This window comes from Hemicordylus capensis, chromosome 3, assembly GCF_027244095.1.
Source record: "Hemicordylus capensis ecotype Gifberg chromosome 3, rHemCap1.1.pri, whole genome shotgun sequence".
NCBI classification, from domain to species: Eukaryota; Metazoa; Chordata; class Lepidosauria; order Squamata; family Cordylidae; genus Hemicordylus; species Hemicordylus capensis.
This window is the reverse complement of record NC_069659.1, coordinates 5853573-5869970: the sequence shown is the minus strand read 5'-3', so window position 1 is coordinate 5869970 and position 16398 is coordinate 5853573. Positions and strand designations below refer to the sequence as shown.

General features: G+C 44.6%; 1 protein-coding gene across 6 annotated transcripts in view; it reads right to left on the bottom strand.

Annotated features, from left to right (window-relative positions):
- The window catches only part of FAM168A (family with sequence similarity 168 member A), a 222317-nt gene that overhangs the window by 118443 nt on the left and 87476 nt on the right, over positions 1-16398 (bottom strand). For all 6 annotated transcript variants that reach the window (XM_053305961.1, XM_053305959.1, XM_053305964.1 and 3 more), the window contains exon 3: positions 10399-10487. In XM_053305961.1, coding sequence (XP_053161936.1) covers positions 10399-10468 — 70 coding nt within the window. In that variant the 5' untranslated portion in view covers positions 10469-10487. The remainder of the gene's footprint in view (positions 1-10398; positions 10488-16398) is intronic.

Below are 16398 nucleotides of genomic sequence, written 5' to 3'. Positions count from 1 at the left end.
TTTATAAAGACGGAAACAACAGATGCAAAAGCACTCGTCAATGTGCTGAGAGGGAATGAAGATCAGGGCGACTGCAGTGTCCACAGCTCCTGTCAGGCAGCACATTTCACAATCTGCCTCATCCTGACTTTCTTTTTTAGTATCAAGAACATGCTCCCTCTATCCAGCCAGCCCCCACAGCAGATCCTGCACCTATGAGCTGAGGCCTATCAGGCAGTGGTTCAGCCTGTGCGCCAACGTTACGCTCTGGCCAAAGGACTTGCGTTCAGACATACTTTGCTGTTTAAATGTCTAAAAATGAAAACAATTAAAACGATTGACTAAGAAAGAGAATGAGCTGTCTTTGATACACACTGCTGCTCAATCACAGCTATGCTAAAATCCTGAATTACTCCCTTGCTTTCTGTTTCCTGTGACAGCTCTCACTTCAGCCCCAAGGGGACATGAACAAAAAACATCAAAAGGAATGAGGACGTTCCATCGCCAGACAACTGAGCTGTTACTCTAGCATTTTCTTTTCTCTATAGTCTGATCTATGCTGCCATTCAAACCTACCACCCAGCAAGCTTCTTCCCAAGCTTCCTCTCCTTACTGGCTTGGCGCAAACTGGGTCTGATGCTGTAAGGCAGAGTTGCCCAACTGGTGGGCCACAGAACACTCCTGTGTCGCAGAACACTGGCCGCTGTGCCACACTGACACAAGTAAGGAATTTAAACTCCCCGCTTCTGGAAATTAGTTGCCCTGTAATGCACTGGGAGGGACCTGACACTCCCAGTGCATAAAGGGAGCAAGTTGCCTCCAAAAGGTGGGGGGGGGATGTAAACTCACCTTGGCCAATGAGCCGACCCACAGGGCACCAAGCGTGTCCTGTTCCTCCCAGCGCATAACTAAGAATTAAAGGGTGTGCTATGTGTTGGGGGGCAAAAGGGCTGTGTGCCTATTCTGGGAAGCCAGTATGTTTCAAACCCCCCCCCCCTTTTAAAGTGTACCTCAGGCAAAAGGTTGGGAAACTGCTGTAAGGCACTGGGGATTCAGAAGCAGCTGGGTCCAGTTGCTTTCCTCCCTATACCATTATGAGAGACAGGAGCTGCCAGCCTGCTCTTTGCTGCGCTGCTCTTCAGCACCACCACTACAGATGGCCCCATGGTGGTATTGTAGCTACCAGCTCAGCAGGGGTCAGGTGACACAAGAGGCCAAGATGTTCCACTGGAGGCTATGAAGATGCTACCATGGCCTCATTCCCTCCATCAGAGCATCTTGTTGCCCATGCACAAACTGAGCTGCTCTGGGCTGCCCAACTCGCCGCTGTCTGGCCTGGCCTGCCTGCTCCCCAGCCTCGTTACCAACTTGCCTCCAGACTACCAGCCCTGACGCAAACCTGCAAGCTTCTGGGCAAAGATGTAAACGTTATTAATTCTTTAAAACATTTCCATCCCACCTCTTCACTATATAAATTCCTCAAGCCAGCTCTTCACTGATACTTAAAATTAAAAGCTGTCATGATCCCAGAACCCCTCAGGGGTGGAGAGTTCAGGGAAAGAAACAGAATGGAAGACATCAACGACCCAGACAACAGGTGACCCCATGCTGCTGGAACCCACCCACCCCCCAACACACACACACACACACACACACACAAATCCACAACCAGCACCCCCACCAAAACCATGTGGCGGGTGAAGAAGAACTGAGGAGAGAGGGAGGGAAGCCTTGCTAACTTACAGGTACAGGAGGGACGGAGCTACCAGGAAAGTGCTTGGAAGCTTCCTAAACAGGCTGACCACAAAGAGGTGCAATGACCACTAAGAAGAATCTGAGGACACTACCTTGCCAATGTCCTCCAAGTCAATGAAGTCCTCTGATGACCTCATGGTCACAGCAGAGGCACCCCAGTATTGCTGAAGCAAACCCCTGCAAAATCAGACAAGGCCCCTTTAGCCAGCAAAGCTTGCCTATGGAAGGGGTAGGGTTGAGCCACCCCTCAGCAGGTTATAAAACCCAGCAGTCTGCCCAGACACCCTGCTGGAGCAACATTCCCCTGTTGCAGTACTATCCAGCTCCTGCAGTTCCTGCTTCACTCTGGCTGTGGTCCTGGCATGCTGCCCTAGGAGCTGTCCAGGGTCTGAGCCATGCTTTGCCTTTGAGGAGATCACAGTGCAGCCCAGAGCAGGATACAAGCTCTCAATGTTAGTTAAAAGCAGGGGTAAGTCGGATGGACTTGGCCTGGTGCCTAAATAACAACACACATGGCGCTGAGCAAACTTCCCAGTGGGGAGGAGGAGGTCCAAAGCTGCCGTGTCACCACAACCACAACCCCTCTTGCTGGTAGCCACCTGACTGATCTCTGAAGGAAGGGGTTGCTGGAGCAAAGTCTCTGAAGATTATTTCATTTTATTAGTGGGCAGGTTCAGGTAAAAAAAGAAGGGTCCTTCAGATACCCTGCCATCCAGACCATTCCAGGCCAACGTTTTGAACTGTGCCCAACAATAAATTAGAAGGCAATGCAAATTCTCTTAACACCAGCAAGATATATAATCACTAAAAGCCCTCTTCAGATGTGAAAAAGCACTGGGGTGGTGGTGGTGTTGTTGTGATCACATACATTGCCCCAAGAGAGTGCTGGCACACCCTGTCTTGGCATGGATGTGCTGAAAAGCCTCATGCAGCGACACCCTCCATGCTCATGGTGCCCAACTGAAGAGGCAAAACCATCTCCAGCTCCTGCCCATAGCACGATGCCCTTTGACAATGTCATAGAAACATAAGAACAGCCCTGCTGGACCAGGCCCAAGGCCTATCCAGTCCAGCATCCTGTTTCACACAGTGGCCCACCAGATGCCTCTGGGAAGCCCACAGGCAAGAGGTGGAGGTGTGCCCTCTCTCCTGCTGTTACTCCCCTGCAAGTGGTATGAGGCATCCTGCCTCTGAGGCTGGAGGTGGCCTATGGCCCTCTGACTAATAGCCATTGATAGAGGTCTCCTCCATCAAGTTATCTAAACCCCTCTTAAAGCCTGTCCAGAAGCCAGTGGGATTCTTTAGCCAGGATGCTTTGGACCTGGTGCAGGGAGCCACCTGGTTTCTTTCCACAACAGCACAAGGAAGTACTGAGAGGGAAAGTACTTTTCTAGGTATTCTCCTAAGGCCTCCAACTGCTCTTGTTACCACTGGTGCTGGGTTCTTTTCTGAAGGTAGTTTGGGTTTTCTCCGATTCCAGAAGCTTGTCTCCAGTTAATTCTGAGGACCTGCCAAAGGATGGAAACACTTCCCATCCTAGTTTTGTTAAGCTCTTCGACATAGCTCATTATACAGAATGTTGGTCTCACCCAGCGTGATAATTCTTACATTCCTATGATAAATGGTAGGTACTACACGAAGAAACAGCAAAAGCATTTCTCACTGGAGTAAATGGAAGCAATTTTTGGTTAAAACATTGAGCGTTCTTAAGGTAACAAAAAACCCTGCTTTATTCTCTTTTGCAATTCAGATTTAGCTCACCCCACGCCAAAAAAAAGGCAATGAAGAGGACATGGAAGAGCTTTTGAAATACATTATTTTGTTCCTGGTCTTTTCTTCTCCATCCTGAGGTTTTCTGTTTGAGGATTTTTAAAATAAAAGCCACTCTTATGACAATTCTTTACCTCCTGGGCAGCCAAGGCAAACATCTAAGGATTCCATTGATTCATCAGTGATGTGTATACGGGCTCTCACACTGGCAACATCTAAGTTTTCCTTCCTTTTGTGCATTCACTTACATTCCTAGGGACCTTGTTAAGCATTTCCGCGTTTGAATTTGCCTTCCATTTCCTTTTCAAGAGTTTTCTTCCCTCCCTGGGACCTCCAACAGGGCGAAAAAAGGTCATTTGAGTGCCTGATTAGCTGGCGCACACATTCTCTTGGCTCCCTGAATGCCATCCAATTTTGCTCAAAGCAAAGCCCTCTTCAACACAGCCAGCTTGGTTTCTAGGCCCTCTAAGCAAGCTGGCTCTCCCACCCATCCCCAACCTCTTACTTCTCATCTTGCTAGTAAAAAGAAAAGATCCTACAGGTAGATAGCAGCAATGGATTGGTGAGAAAATAATAAACCCCCAACTGTAAATAACAGAAATCAACACATGGAAGAGAAGATTTTATAATACTGTTCTAAATACACCACTGTTGTTATATTGCACTATTTCTCTGTGGAGTTGCCAAGAAGCCAAATCATGACACTTCATTCACACAGTCAAAACTACACTCCAGGAAAGTTTGGCCCACCCTTGCCCAAAAGCCCATCTCTTCCAAAATATCCGGCCTGGAATTTTTACTGCTGGCTGGTAATGATCTTGATTATGCAGTTTGGAGTTAATATGTGCATTGCCTCGCCAACATATTGACTTATTCAATACCTTGAGTTAGTCTCAAGAAAGGCAGGAGGCAGCATCTTCAAACATATAAGAGGCACTTGAGCATATAAATATTCTCAAACCATGCTGTTAAAAAGAACACACACTGCATATCCTGCAGAGGTCACAGAGCAGCCTAGCCTTCCAATATATTTTGTGTTGTTCTTCCCTGCAGCTTCCTTTCTATTTGTGTGGCCTCCTGGTCAAAGCTAGAAAAACCTAAACCCAAAGCTGGCCACAAAAACTCTAAGAAATTTGATGCTAGTATTTACTACACACAGGGTTGGTGCCTCTGATGGTGGATGGCAAACCCCTGAAGCTGATTTCTAAAGGAATTAGAGCATTTTCCCAGCTCTGCTTATTGTAAAGGGCCTTTCTTGCAGTCAGAAGCTTATAGTGAGAGGATACAGGGGGTTGAAATGGGACTGGCAAACTGCTGAACATGGGACTGAAAGAGGACCAGCATACACAGTTAGTGGTGTGTTCAGTCTCTCTCTCTCCCCCTCTCCAAATTAAAATCTGTTCCACCACTAGCACGTACACATGTTGAGGTAACACTCTAATACTGCCTGCAATGCCACACACACTTATTCATGAAATGCAGGAAAAGAAGCCCGTGCTTATTCAAATATGCAAGACTGGAAAAATCCCAGCTGCTTGGACTCCTAGAAATGTAATGCTGACTCTTTCTATCTTGAAATATTTATTCAGGCTTTTGCAAGTCTGGTGTTTCATGTTGTATGCTGGCCTCTACCTAGGTACTGAAATTATTTTTCTAGCCCTGTTGATAAGCTGTTCTTGTAGAATCAAGGATGTGTTTTGTCATTGATAGGGTATGGAAGAATTATGAGTGCATTTATTTGAGAATGTTTTACCCAGCTAAGTTATTTCCTTTGATTTTTCAAAATGTCACTATTTAATTACTAACACCACTCGATGGCAAAGAGGAATAGATCAAATTGTGGCTCCTACTAGAAGAGCTAAATTACATTACAGCAGACTCTGGGGAGCACCTCTGAGTTCATTACGGTGAAGGTAGTCTCTGGCACTCTACAAATCCATGGCAATGAAATAAGGTAACAGAATGGCCGATATGCCATGGCATCTTTGCTGAAAGGGGTGGGAGGCGGAGGGTAAGTTGCAGTGCTCAGCCTTGAGCTTCAGGCTCTGGCATCCAAATCAGTGCTCAGTAGCAGAGAAAAGGACTCCATGTGACTAACATTTATTATTATTAATAATAATAATAATAATAATAATATATTTCTATACCATCCTTCCAAAAATGGCTCAGGATGGTTTATTTATTTATTTTATTTATTTAACATATTTTTATACCGCCCAAAACTTACGTCTCTGGGCAGTTTACAACAAGATAAAAACAACATTAAAACATTAGTTAGAAAGAAAAAACAAGAAATTTAAAAAACAATGTAAAATTTTAAAAACAATATTCTAAAACAACATTAAAAACAATCAAAACAGTATAAGTTAAAAGCCTGCGTGAACAGATGCATCTTTAAAGACTTTTTTAAAATTGTCAGAGATGGGGAGGCTCTTATTTCTCTAAGCGCATTCCAAAGCCTCAGGGCAGCAACAGAGAAGACCCCAAGGCCTTCTTATTTGGCCCTGAGGCTGCCTTAATTGTTTATTTCTCTGTTTACACAGAGAAATAAACAAATAAGATGGAACTCTGTCCCCAAAGGGCTCACAATCTAAGCATCAGTTACTGGAGGTCCTGTGCTGGGGGTGGAGAGGGCCAGTTACTCTCCCCCTGCTCAATAAAAGAGAATCACCACATTAAAAGGTGCCTCTTTGAATGATGCTTCAAAAACCAGGGTTGATGTGATTTAAATCAAATTGATTTGTATCACTATTTAAATCGCTTCACAGAATTATAATACATAAAATAAAAGATTACAATAAAATACAAAATATTTTAAGGGTATATGTGAAGTTGAGAATTTTATTTTATTTTATTTTATTGCGCCAATGTGCATCATTTTACATGTAGCCTGCCGCTTCACTGCTGTCTCAAAACTCACTGCCAGCTCACAGTTGTACACCCACTACTCAAGTTTTACATCCAGTTCTCTAAACTTCACAGGCAACAGAACACATGCACACTTGGGCCCAGAGAGCTCGTAGTGTGCTGTTTGGGATCTTAGCTAGTATTTATTTATTTAGGCTGTAATGAGCTTGAACAGTAAAAATACAATGCATATGAAAAGTAGAGTTGTGCCCACTAACTGTCCTGGCATCATACATGGAATGTAAAGGGTTCTTTAGAGAGGCGTCAAAAAGAACAGTTCAGATTGGAAAGGCAAAACTTTTAGCAGACCCTTTTCTTTGGAACTGCATTGGTACAAAGTGAGGCTTTGATTTGGAGCAACTACTACTCACAACGTAGCATTTGCTTTTTGAGGACTAGATTGTCTAAACAAAACATGCCAATATGATCTGTTCACAACACTCATTGGCTTCCTTTAATGCAGACAGGACGGTCACCCATTACTGACATGCTGACAAAATAAGACCAAGATGTCTGACATTTTTCCTAAACTGCATTCATGCAAAGACGCAGACGCACACACACGCACACACAGACACACACACACACAATTCATTCTATTACATAAAGCTTAGCCAACTGCTTAATATCATTCCAGTTATTTTGCAGCATCCTACATTAATATGGACATTTCTCCTGTGTTTTAGGAAGAAAAGGCCACAAAGAGAAGACCACCAACATTTTTTAATTACTATAATGTGACAGGAATAAAGATTAAGCAATACACATATGCAAAAACAAATGTCATACAACATTGTCAGTTAATTCAATGTGGACATTTTAGCTCAGAATACCACCAGCCTCCTGGAGAATACCATTCCCAGCAACCCCAATTATTCCAACAACCTATTTTCCTCATATGTTCTCAACTCCATTCCTCTGGAATTTATAATATCTTGCAAATAATGCCAGGATTTCAGAATCCACGAGTGAGCAACAGAAGGGCACATTTGTGCCTTGTTCTTTTATTTATGAAGTAGGGCTGTTTGGAGTACCTTATTATGGACTTCAACATGAATCATGATTTTTGCAGGTAAAAGCAAACAAAAAAGTGGATGGGGGAAAAAACAGACTGCCTCAGCCAGAAGGAGATGATTATTTCATCTAGAAAAACTGGACACAATGCTTAAAGACTTCAAAGAAAACAAGACTTTGTATGTGCAAGGAGGGACTGTCTGCATGTGCAAGGCTCTGTCAATAACAGGAAAAGGACACGCTTTTTGTCCCTGTGGGACCAAGGCCACTTACTTACTTACTTGATTGATTGATTGATTGATTGATTTCTATACAGCCCTTCCAAAAATGGCTCAGGACGGTTCAACCTTTGAGACTGAAACTAGTTGTAAAATTCAGATGCTAAAGACATCTACTCCTATTACATATGGGACATGGTGTCATCTCCAAAGTACCTCCACATATATACTGCAGCCCCATAAGCAGGGACAGTCCAAGCCGCCACCACTACCCACACCCCCAGGATATGCACCACTCCCCCACCTTTCCCTCTCCCCCTGCTCTTCCCCTCACTCACCTCCCTGGTAGAACGCAGAGCGTGCCACACCTTCCCCCCACTGGGTCTTTCCTCTCTCCTCTGCACTGGCATTGCCACCATTTCTCTTCCTGCCTCTGACATTTTTTAAAAGCCGGGGAGGGAGGAAGTGTAAAGAAGAGTAGAGTGCTGAGCTAGAGTGGAAATGCTCAAGGCCAAGGACTCCTCCACACTGCTTTCCACTCCCTTGAGAGAGCGAGCACGCAGCGGTGACTGGCACACCACCACCAGGTGAGGGGGAGGCAACAGTCCAGTGGTGAGCAGAGCAGAGGTGCCCCTGCCAACCTGCAGCCTCCACCAACCACCTCGTCTAGCCTCACGAATAGCCAGCCTTGCCTGGAAGCTTCCGTGTTTGGAAGGCAACCCGTCTGAAAACTACTAAACGACATTCCTTCTGAGCAGAAACAAAAACTCAGACATGACACAAATACTTCTACTCAGCCTCTCCTGACCTTTTATTCTCGTATAGCAATTGCCCGATTTTCTGCAGAAATAGTTTGTGTCCGCTCCAATACATCATTCTCTTCTGCCGCCTCTGTAGGGTTGCCCCTTATACAATACATATGGGTCATGAGCCATCACTTCATTCCTCTGCAGCTCTCTCTCTCTCTCTCTCTCCAGGTGTTCGCTCCTCTTTTCTCATAACGCTGCCCTGTTCCTTCCCCTTTGCCTGCACGGTACTCGTCTTCTCATATTTTAGTTCTCTGCGTGCCAACTTCAGTTGGCCAAAATGCCCATCTTCTCAATTCACTACCAGGAAGATTGTATTTTCCAGAGACAATCTCTTGCTCTTACAGCAGGAATGGAGGCTTTCAAACAGAACCACTAGACATTGCAACAGACATGACAATCTGTTCTAAAAACCATGCAGAGAACAGTCTGTTATACTGTGCCATTGGGCCAGGAAAATAAGCAGCCCAGGTCAATTGAGCATTTGTCTTCTGTGCACAAAATGCCAAAACCAATAGAAACTGGACTCACCAAGACCCATGTTATTCACAAGGCAAGATGCTGACACTGCAATGCAACTGCATGACAACAAACATAACTGGAAATCGGGCATCGCACTCCACAGTGCCTACAGGGGCACTCCTGAGTGTTTTTTACCAAGGAATTCTAATGAGGAAACCTTTACCCCTAAAGCAGCTTATGAAGTGTAGAGGGATGGACATCCAATGGAAACAAGAAAACACTCTTCATCCATTCATCAAGCACTTTCCCCACCTATTGTATTTTATCAGATTTTAGTGCTACTATATTAATGTTTCCTTGTGTAGTATTCAAAAATTACCTTTGTGTCAATTCATGGCAAAGCTCATAACCGTAATCTATAAAAAGGTGTGCATGAAGAAAGCAGCAGACTTCAGTGGAGAAAGCCCTCCTGCTCTCGCAACTTGTACAAGTGGAAGCCAAGAGATTTGATCCCATCCAACCAGGACACGTGCAGACCCCAGTGAATGTGGTACCACTATCTGGCAAGTATAAGCTCCAGCCTCCCTCCCAACATCTCAGTTGGGAAAGAGGCAGGGATAACGCCCACAGCGATGCAGCAATCCACACCCCCAACTCCAGCGTTGGAAGGCTGAGGGTTGTTAGGTGCTGTGTGGCCAAGGCGCCTGGAGTACCTTAGCCACGCAGAACCAATGGAGCAAGCACCCACCACCACCACCTTCTTTCCTGCTCCTGAACAGGGAACAGAGGTGTGGAGGGCACCTCAGTCAAACAGCAGGAAAACTGACCCACCCCTCCCATCTCCTCCATCTCCTCCACTTGCATGTGTGCACACAGGCAAGCGGCAGAAACACATCCAGCCCTCAACACAAACCTGAAATTAATTAATTAAATTGAATGTATGTACCACCTAATATCGAAATCTCTAGGCAGTGTCAGAACATGCTTGAAGAACATGCCTGAAGAAGAAGGCATCATCAGTGAAAAAACGTGGTGCATATAAGCAAACTCCTGAGGTGGTAATTAAATCCTGGAATCACCAAACACTCGGCTTCAGCAACTCACTTCCCAAAGAGTTTCCACTGGTTATCCAGTGACTTCCCAGAGAGTCTCCAATGGCATGCAATACACCATACTGTAGCTCTCACAACTGCGGTAAATGCCTCCCACACGGCAAGTGGAGGCTGCAGACATGACTGGATGCTCATCTACACCCAAAATGTTTCCCGAGCACAGACAGCTAGATCTCAGGAAGATGGCAAGACCAGAAACCCTTCCCCTCACATCTAGCTCTCTCTGTGCAGGGAGGTATGGGTGGTTGTTTTAATGGAGTCTTGTGAGCCGCCCCCATCTGTGATCTGAAGGGGTACAGCCCAGAGAGAGGTGTACTGCCTCAGTAAGAGCTAGGCCTTTGAACATTGCAAGCCATACCGTAGAGACAGCCTTACCTGCATAAGCCATGTTTTTAGGGTTTCCATAGGGAGCCCCAGGTTGAACGGGGCTGTAAACAGGATTCATTGTGGAAGACGTGAAAACTCTGGAAGAGAAAAGAAAAACAGAACATTAAAAAGCCAACCCTATTTTTCCTTCTTCTCATGTCTGGCTTGCAGGTCTTATATCCAGCCTCTTAAGGATAGAGAAGGAATTCAGTCTACAAGAGAATGAACTAGATTAGTACCACCATAAGCTGATGTTGGGGGCTAAAAAACATACCCATTCCACTAAGGGGAGCCAATACCAAAAGGACAGAGTAACAGTTTTTAGGAAATTTTTTAAAAAAATTCCTCAAGCTACAGACAGGTACTTTATTATTTATTTGATTTATATCCTACAGGTGCAGAACAAATTACAGCCCCCGTCCTAAAATGTTCATCGTCAAGGGGCTCACAATTCTAAAACATCTAAATTGTACATTGGGTGCACAATTTATAAGAAATAAATCATAGCCTTATTTATTCATTCATTCATTCATTCCCCTCTCTCTAAGGCATACCCGTCGCTAATCCCATGTGTGGCAGCTCTCGCAAGAGTTTGCGAGTGAGCTGCTGGCAGGGGGAGAGGAAAGAGGCGCCATCAGCAGACAGGCTTGTGGGTGAGGCGGGGAACAAAACGGCAGCGGGGGGTGGAAGAAAATGGTGGCGGCGGGTGGGCAGGCAATGGGGGGACGACGAGAGGCACAGATGCTCTGCTGATCTGATCTCTGATCTCGTGATTGGAGTGTTGTGATGCAGATTCAAGATCCATTCAGTAAGGAAACTCACTAGATCACCATGGGAAAGTCACTGCTTGAGCCTCATTTACATACCTTGCAGGACTGTTGTGACAGGAAAAAACTGAATAATTCCATGTGTGTAGCATTGCAATTATGGAAAATGCAGCCATACACCACCTCAGTAGGGTGCAAGGATGTCATGAAAGGGCATAGGAACATAGGAAACTGCCATATACTGAGTCAGACCACTGGTCTATCTAGCTCAGTATTGTCTTCACAGACTGACAGTGGCTTCTCCAAGGCTGCAGGCAGGAATCTCTCTCAGCCCTATCTTGGAGAAGCCAGGGAGGGAACTTGAGGGAACTTGGAACCTTCTGCTCTTCCCAGAGTGGCTCCATCCCCTGAGGGGAATATCTTGCAGTGCTCACACATCAGGTCTCCCATTCATATGCAACCAGGGCAGACCCTGCTTAGCTATGGGGACAAGTCATGCTTGCTACCACAAGACCAGCTCTCCTCTCCTGTGGCATATTACAGCCACAGTATAATCACAGGTGTGTAGACACAACACCACAGTTATTAGGAAGAAAAAAGATCACTTTTAAAAAGTGCTTTGAACAACTTTTTGAACAGTGATATATAAATGCATCATAACAACAACTAGTGGCTCTTATCCTATATACCAATTTTCAAGAATGGGTTTGGAAAACTAAACAAAGCTCCCTAATTGGCAACATGACATCGAAGGAGCATTGGTTGAGGTAACTGCATCATATCAATATAATTTGTTTTCATCATCAGTGATTCACCACAATGTGGAATTGTGGAAAACAAGACAAAAACAAATGACCATCGTAAGTTTGTGTTGATGAGTGATGATGAATAGATAAAGTTGCTAGAGAGAACTTTTTATCCCTCTCTCACCACACTAGAACCAGGGGTCATCCCATGAAACTGCCAAGAAATTTAGGGCCATACTTTTTCACGCAATGCCTAATTAATCCATAGAATTCCCTGCCACAAGATGTGATGACAGCCAATAGCCTGGATGGTTTTAAAGAGGGGCTTAAATTCATGGAGGACAGGTCTATCAATGGCTACTAGTCTGGTGGTTAAAGGCTACTCTCCAGCCACAGAGGCAAGACGCCTTTAAACACCAGTTGCAGGGGAGTAGCAGCAAGAGAGAAGGCATGCTCTCATCTCTTGCCTGTGGGCTTCGCAGAAGCATCTGGTGGACCACTGTGTGAAACAGGATGCTGGAATAGATGGGCCTTCTTGGGCCTGATAAAGCAGGGCCGTTCTTATGTGATTATGGACAGAGCCCCTGAAATATTTATAAATATTCTGAACAGGTAGCACTCTTTCAACCCTATGCAGACATATAAGGTTAGAAGCATGCCATGGTTCCATGTGTGTGACCATGTCGGCACCCCTAGTTACGTGGGAATCTGTTTAGTGTCAATCATAGCTAGCAGGAATTCAGATATAATGCTTTGTGTCTTTACCATTCTTCAGCCATTCCACTCCCATGACTCTTCACTTAGCATATTAGCATACATATGCTTCTCTCCCCCGCCCAAATCTTCTGCCACCCAGGAAACACCTCTTTGGAAGTCTACCTGGTGTTTTGCTCCAGCCTCTTTAACTGAGCTGAACCCCCTGAGCTTCATGTGCTTTCCAGAAGCTGGCTTGTGGGCAGACACCCTGCCCAGGTCTCCCCTGCAACTCCCAGCCAAGTGCCTTTTCCTGCCCTCCGAACCCATTTTATGGCACGCTTGGCCCTGCTTGGAATCTGTGAAAGAAGTGCCCACCCAACACCCAGAAGCTGTTGACATTCCTTGGATTAGGTGCCAGCACCCTCCCCTTTTGAGGTTTCAACCGTTCTCAACAGAATACGAGGGATATAAACTTTCTCCCCACCCTTTCCAATTCCACTTTTTTAGCCTACTTTACTTGAGGAAAGTTAGCTTGTGAGATCACCCAGCATTCCCCCTGTGTGTGTCCCCTCTATCAACTTCGCAATGCCTGGACCAATATGAACCAGATTTGGTACAGTTGTAGGGACACATAGGGGCGCCTCAATGACGTAGTTTGTGATATCGTCACCCACCTTGATCCAAAATGGCGGATGCTTGAACATTTGAGGGGCAAGGGGGCTGACCTATGAACCGTCTACCCGATTATATCTGTAGGGACGGCTCAAGGGCGTAGTATGTAGTATGTATGTCACCCACCCCAATTCAAAATGGCGGATGCATGAACGTTTGAGGCACAAGAAGGCTAACTTGTGAGGATGATAATTACCAATTAAGATTATAGTGAAAGGCAAGTAGGCAGATTCGTTCCAACCAGAACAACTTGTTTTTCTTCACAGCAGCTTGATTTCAGTCACCCGCTCGCTCCCCCTCCCTTCACTGAAACAGCCTTCAGATCTACCCTGTTACACCTGCTCTAACACCAATATTCAGTACTGATCATTGTGGTATTATCTTTTAAAAAAGCATTCTTCTTTATTTTGAAAAGTTCTGTTTGCCCTAAGCGTAACTTATATGGGCATATCACTATCTAGACCTGGTCTGAAGTTAGGCACTTTTGTTGATTTTGTGTTAGTTAATCTGGGCCTGCTTCCCTGGTTGGTCAGAGCTGTTTGCAGAAGGGAAGGGCTTCCTTACCATCTGAGTAAATCCCAATCTTCAAAGAGCAATTCCTCCAGAACTGATTTGGTAGTCCTGCCCAGGACATACAAACTAGGTGTGCACCCATATGTGAAAGACAAGTCAGAGCAAACTTGGTAAAAACAGATGAACATCCCTACTAATAATATTGGGGAGGGGGGGATCAATAGCCCCAATTTCCAGATGCCATTCAATCAAAGCAAGTGCTCATAGGGCAGTCTGTGCAAGGTGTTGTACTGGGCACTGCAGTTAAGCTTTGGCATCATCGAAGAACAAAGCTTTGATGGTCTTTTTGCCTAACATATATTTAGGCACACTCTGGCTGGAAGCAGTGCAACAGAAGCTATCTTCAAATGCATACTGCCACTGCCAGACCAAGGAACTAACTAAAAAATTTTTTCTGATTGGCACACCAAAAGCATGCCCAGCACTATCTGAAATGCTGCAGCTCCAGACAGAGAACTGCCTTAAAAAAATTTAATACCCTTCTGCCCATTAGCTCACTAATAAAAATGATTAAAGAGAGCTGGGGACTTTTTTTCCTCTGGCTTTTATTTAGAAGAAAGCAGAGGACCTGGGAATTTGTGTCTAGTAGTGTCAGTTAAGCAACTGCTCAGTTAATTATCTTAATGAAGCACATTCTTAGCTCTGATTAGTGGAGGGGAAAAAATAAGTCATTAAGCTTTATTAGGCAAACCATTTGTCTCCACAGCTACCTAGGCAATTTTAAACATGATGCCCTATCATGCTTACACCACTTCTGAATTCCTTTTAAAAGGAGTCCAGTTCATAAAACAATAATTCAAGCATATACTAAGGTGGACATTTATGATTGATGAGCAATTTGTTCCTTCATTAATTCTTTTATTTCAACCTCCAGATAGTAAACAAGTCAAATGTTAAGCCTAGCAACAATTGGCTTGACAATTAGTGCTTAATTAATTAGTTTTCCTGCCATTTCCAAGTTAACATTGTATTTGCAGCTCTCTAAAGCAGGAGAAGATGGAGGCTATAAAAGAGGCTGAAGGGTGCAGAGGGTGGAGTAGGGTCAAAGGAGCCAAAGCAAGGCATATCTGCAAGAGGCCTCCTGTCTAGCCTGCTGCATCTCCAGAAGAAAAAGAGCCCTTCAAGAGGAGGCTCCTGGCCAGAGTTGCTGCAAAGATCCATCAGCCGCGCAACATCGCAGCCCAAGATTTACACGCGGCACGTGCTGAGTTTATGGTCCTCTCCGCAGTTGCAACCTGGCACTCTTGCTCATCTGCAGTATTTTTTGTTACTGTATTTATAGAGCTATTAAGTTTACAGCATAATATATACATGCACTGTGGCCATTACTTTTTCCGCAGGGACCATAAGTCTCAATTTCCTGACTGGTGCGAGTTTAAAATTCCCCACCGAAATGCTGCATAGATGTGATCTTTTCATGCCGAAGACTGTGTGCTTTAAAAGACTAAGAGAGGAACAACTTCATGCAGCAATTTGAATTCTCCCCCACACTTTCCCCCTTTTTATTTGTTTGTTCTGTTTTTACCCCCAATAGAGTGTGAGAGCTTCTTTGGGATAGGATTGTTGATCTTCAAGAATGTTGTAAGCTACTCTGAGATGAGAAAAACAACCCACCCACCAAATGTAGTATCCTATAGATCAGGCCTGCTCAACTTCGGCCCTCCTGCAGATGTTGGCCTACAACTCCCATAATCCCTGGCTATTGGCCACTGTGGCTGGGGATTATGGGAGTTATAGTTCAAAAACAGCTGGGGGGCCTAAGGTGAGCAGGCCTGCTATAGATCCTAATCTGTTATGAACATGAAAACCACAAATTTATTTTCACTGTGTAAATTACAAACATGTGAAATCACAATGATAAAAACACTAAACAAATAAAATTCCACAGAATAGTTATACTATTCCTACAAGATGTATGTAAAAAAGCACACTCTCATTGTGCGTGTCGGAGCCTGCCCAAAGTCTGTGCTCTTATTGTTGGAATTCCTCTGAAGAGTATATAGTCCAAGTCGTTCCTTTATGCCAAACACGTTTCGATCCTCCTGATCTTCCTCAGTGGCTGTATAATTAGGAATGGCAGTATAATTATTCTATGGAATTTTATTTGATTAGTATTTTTATCATTGTGATTTCACATGTTTGTAATTTACACAGTGAAAATAAATTTGTGGTTTCCATGTTCATAACGGATTAGGATCTATAGGATACTACATTTGTTGTTTTTCTCATTTCAGTTGGTTCTTTTACCCACTACAAAGTCGTTGTTTGGTTCGGTAAGCTACTCTGAGCTCATTAGAAAGAGTAGGATTTAAATCTAATAAATCAATCAGGAGTCCCCAACCCGTGGTGCCCCAGATGTTGCGGAACTACAACTACAATAAATTGTAGCTGGGTATGGTGGGAGTTGTAGTTCAGCAACATCTGGAGTACCAGAGAGGCAGATTTGATGTCCTGATATACACCCTCTTTTTCTTAACATCAGTAGCAGCTTGTCCTAATGAGCAGGGGAGGAGGGGTGCCAAAGGAGGCAACTCAAGTTGCTCCTCTCTTTCCTC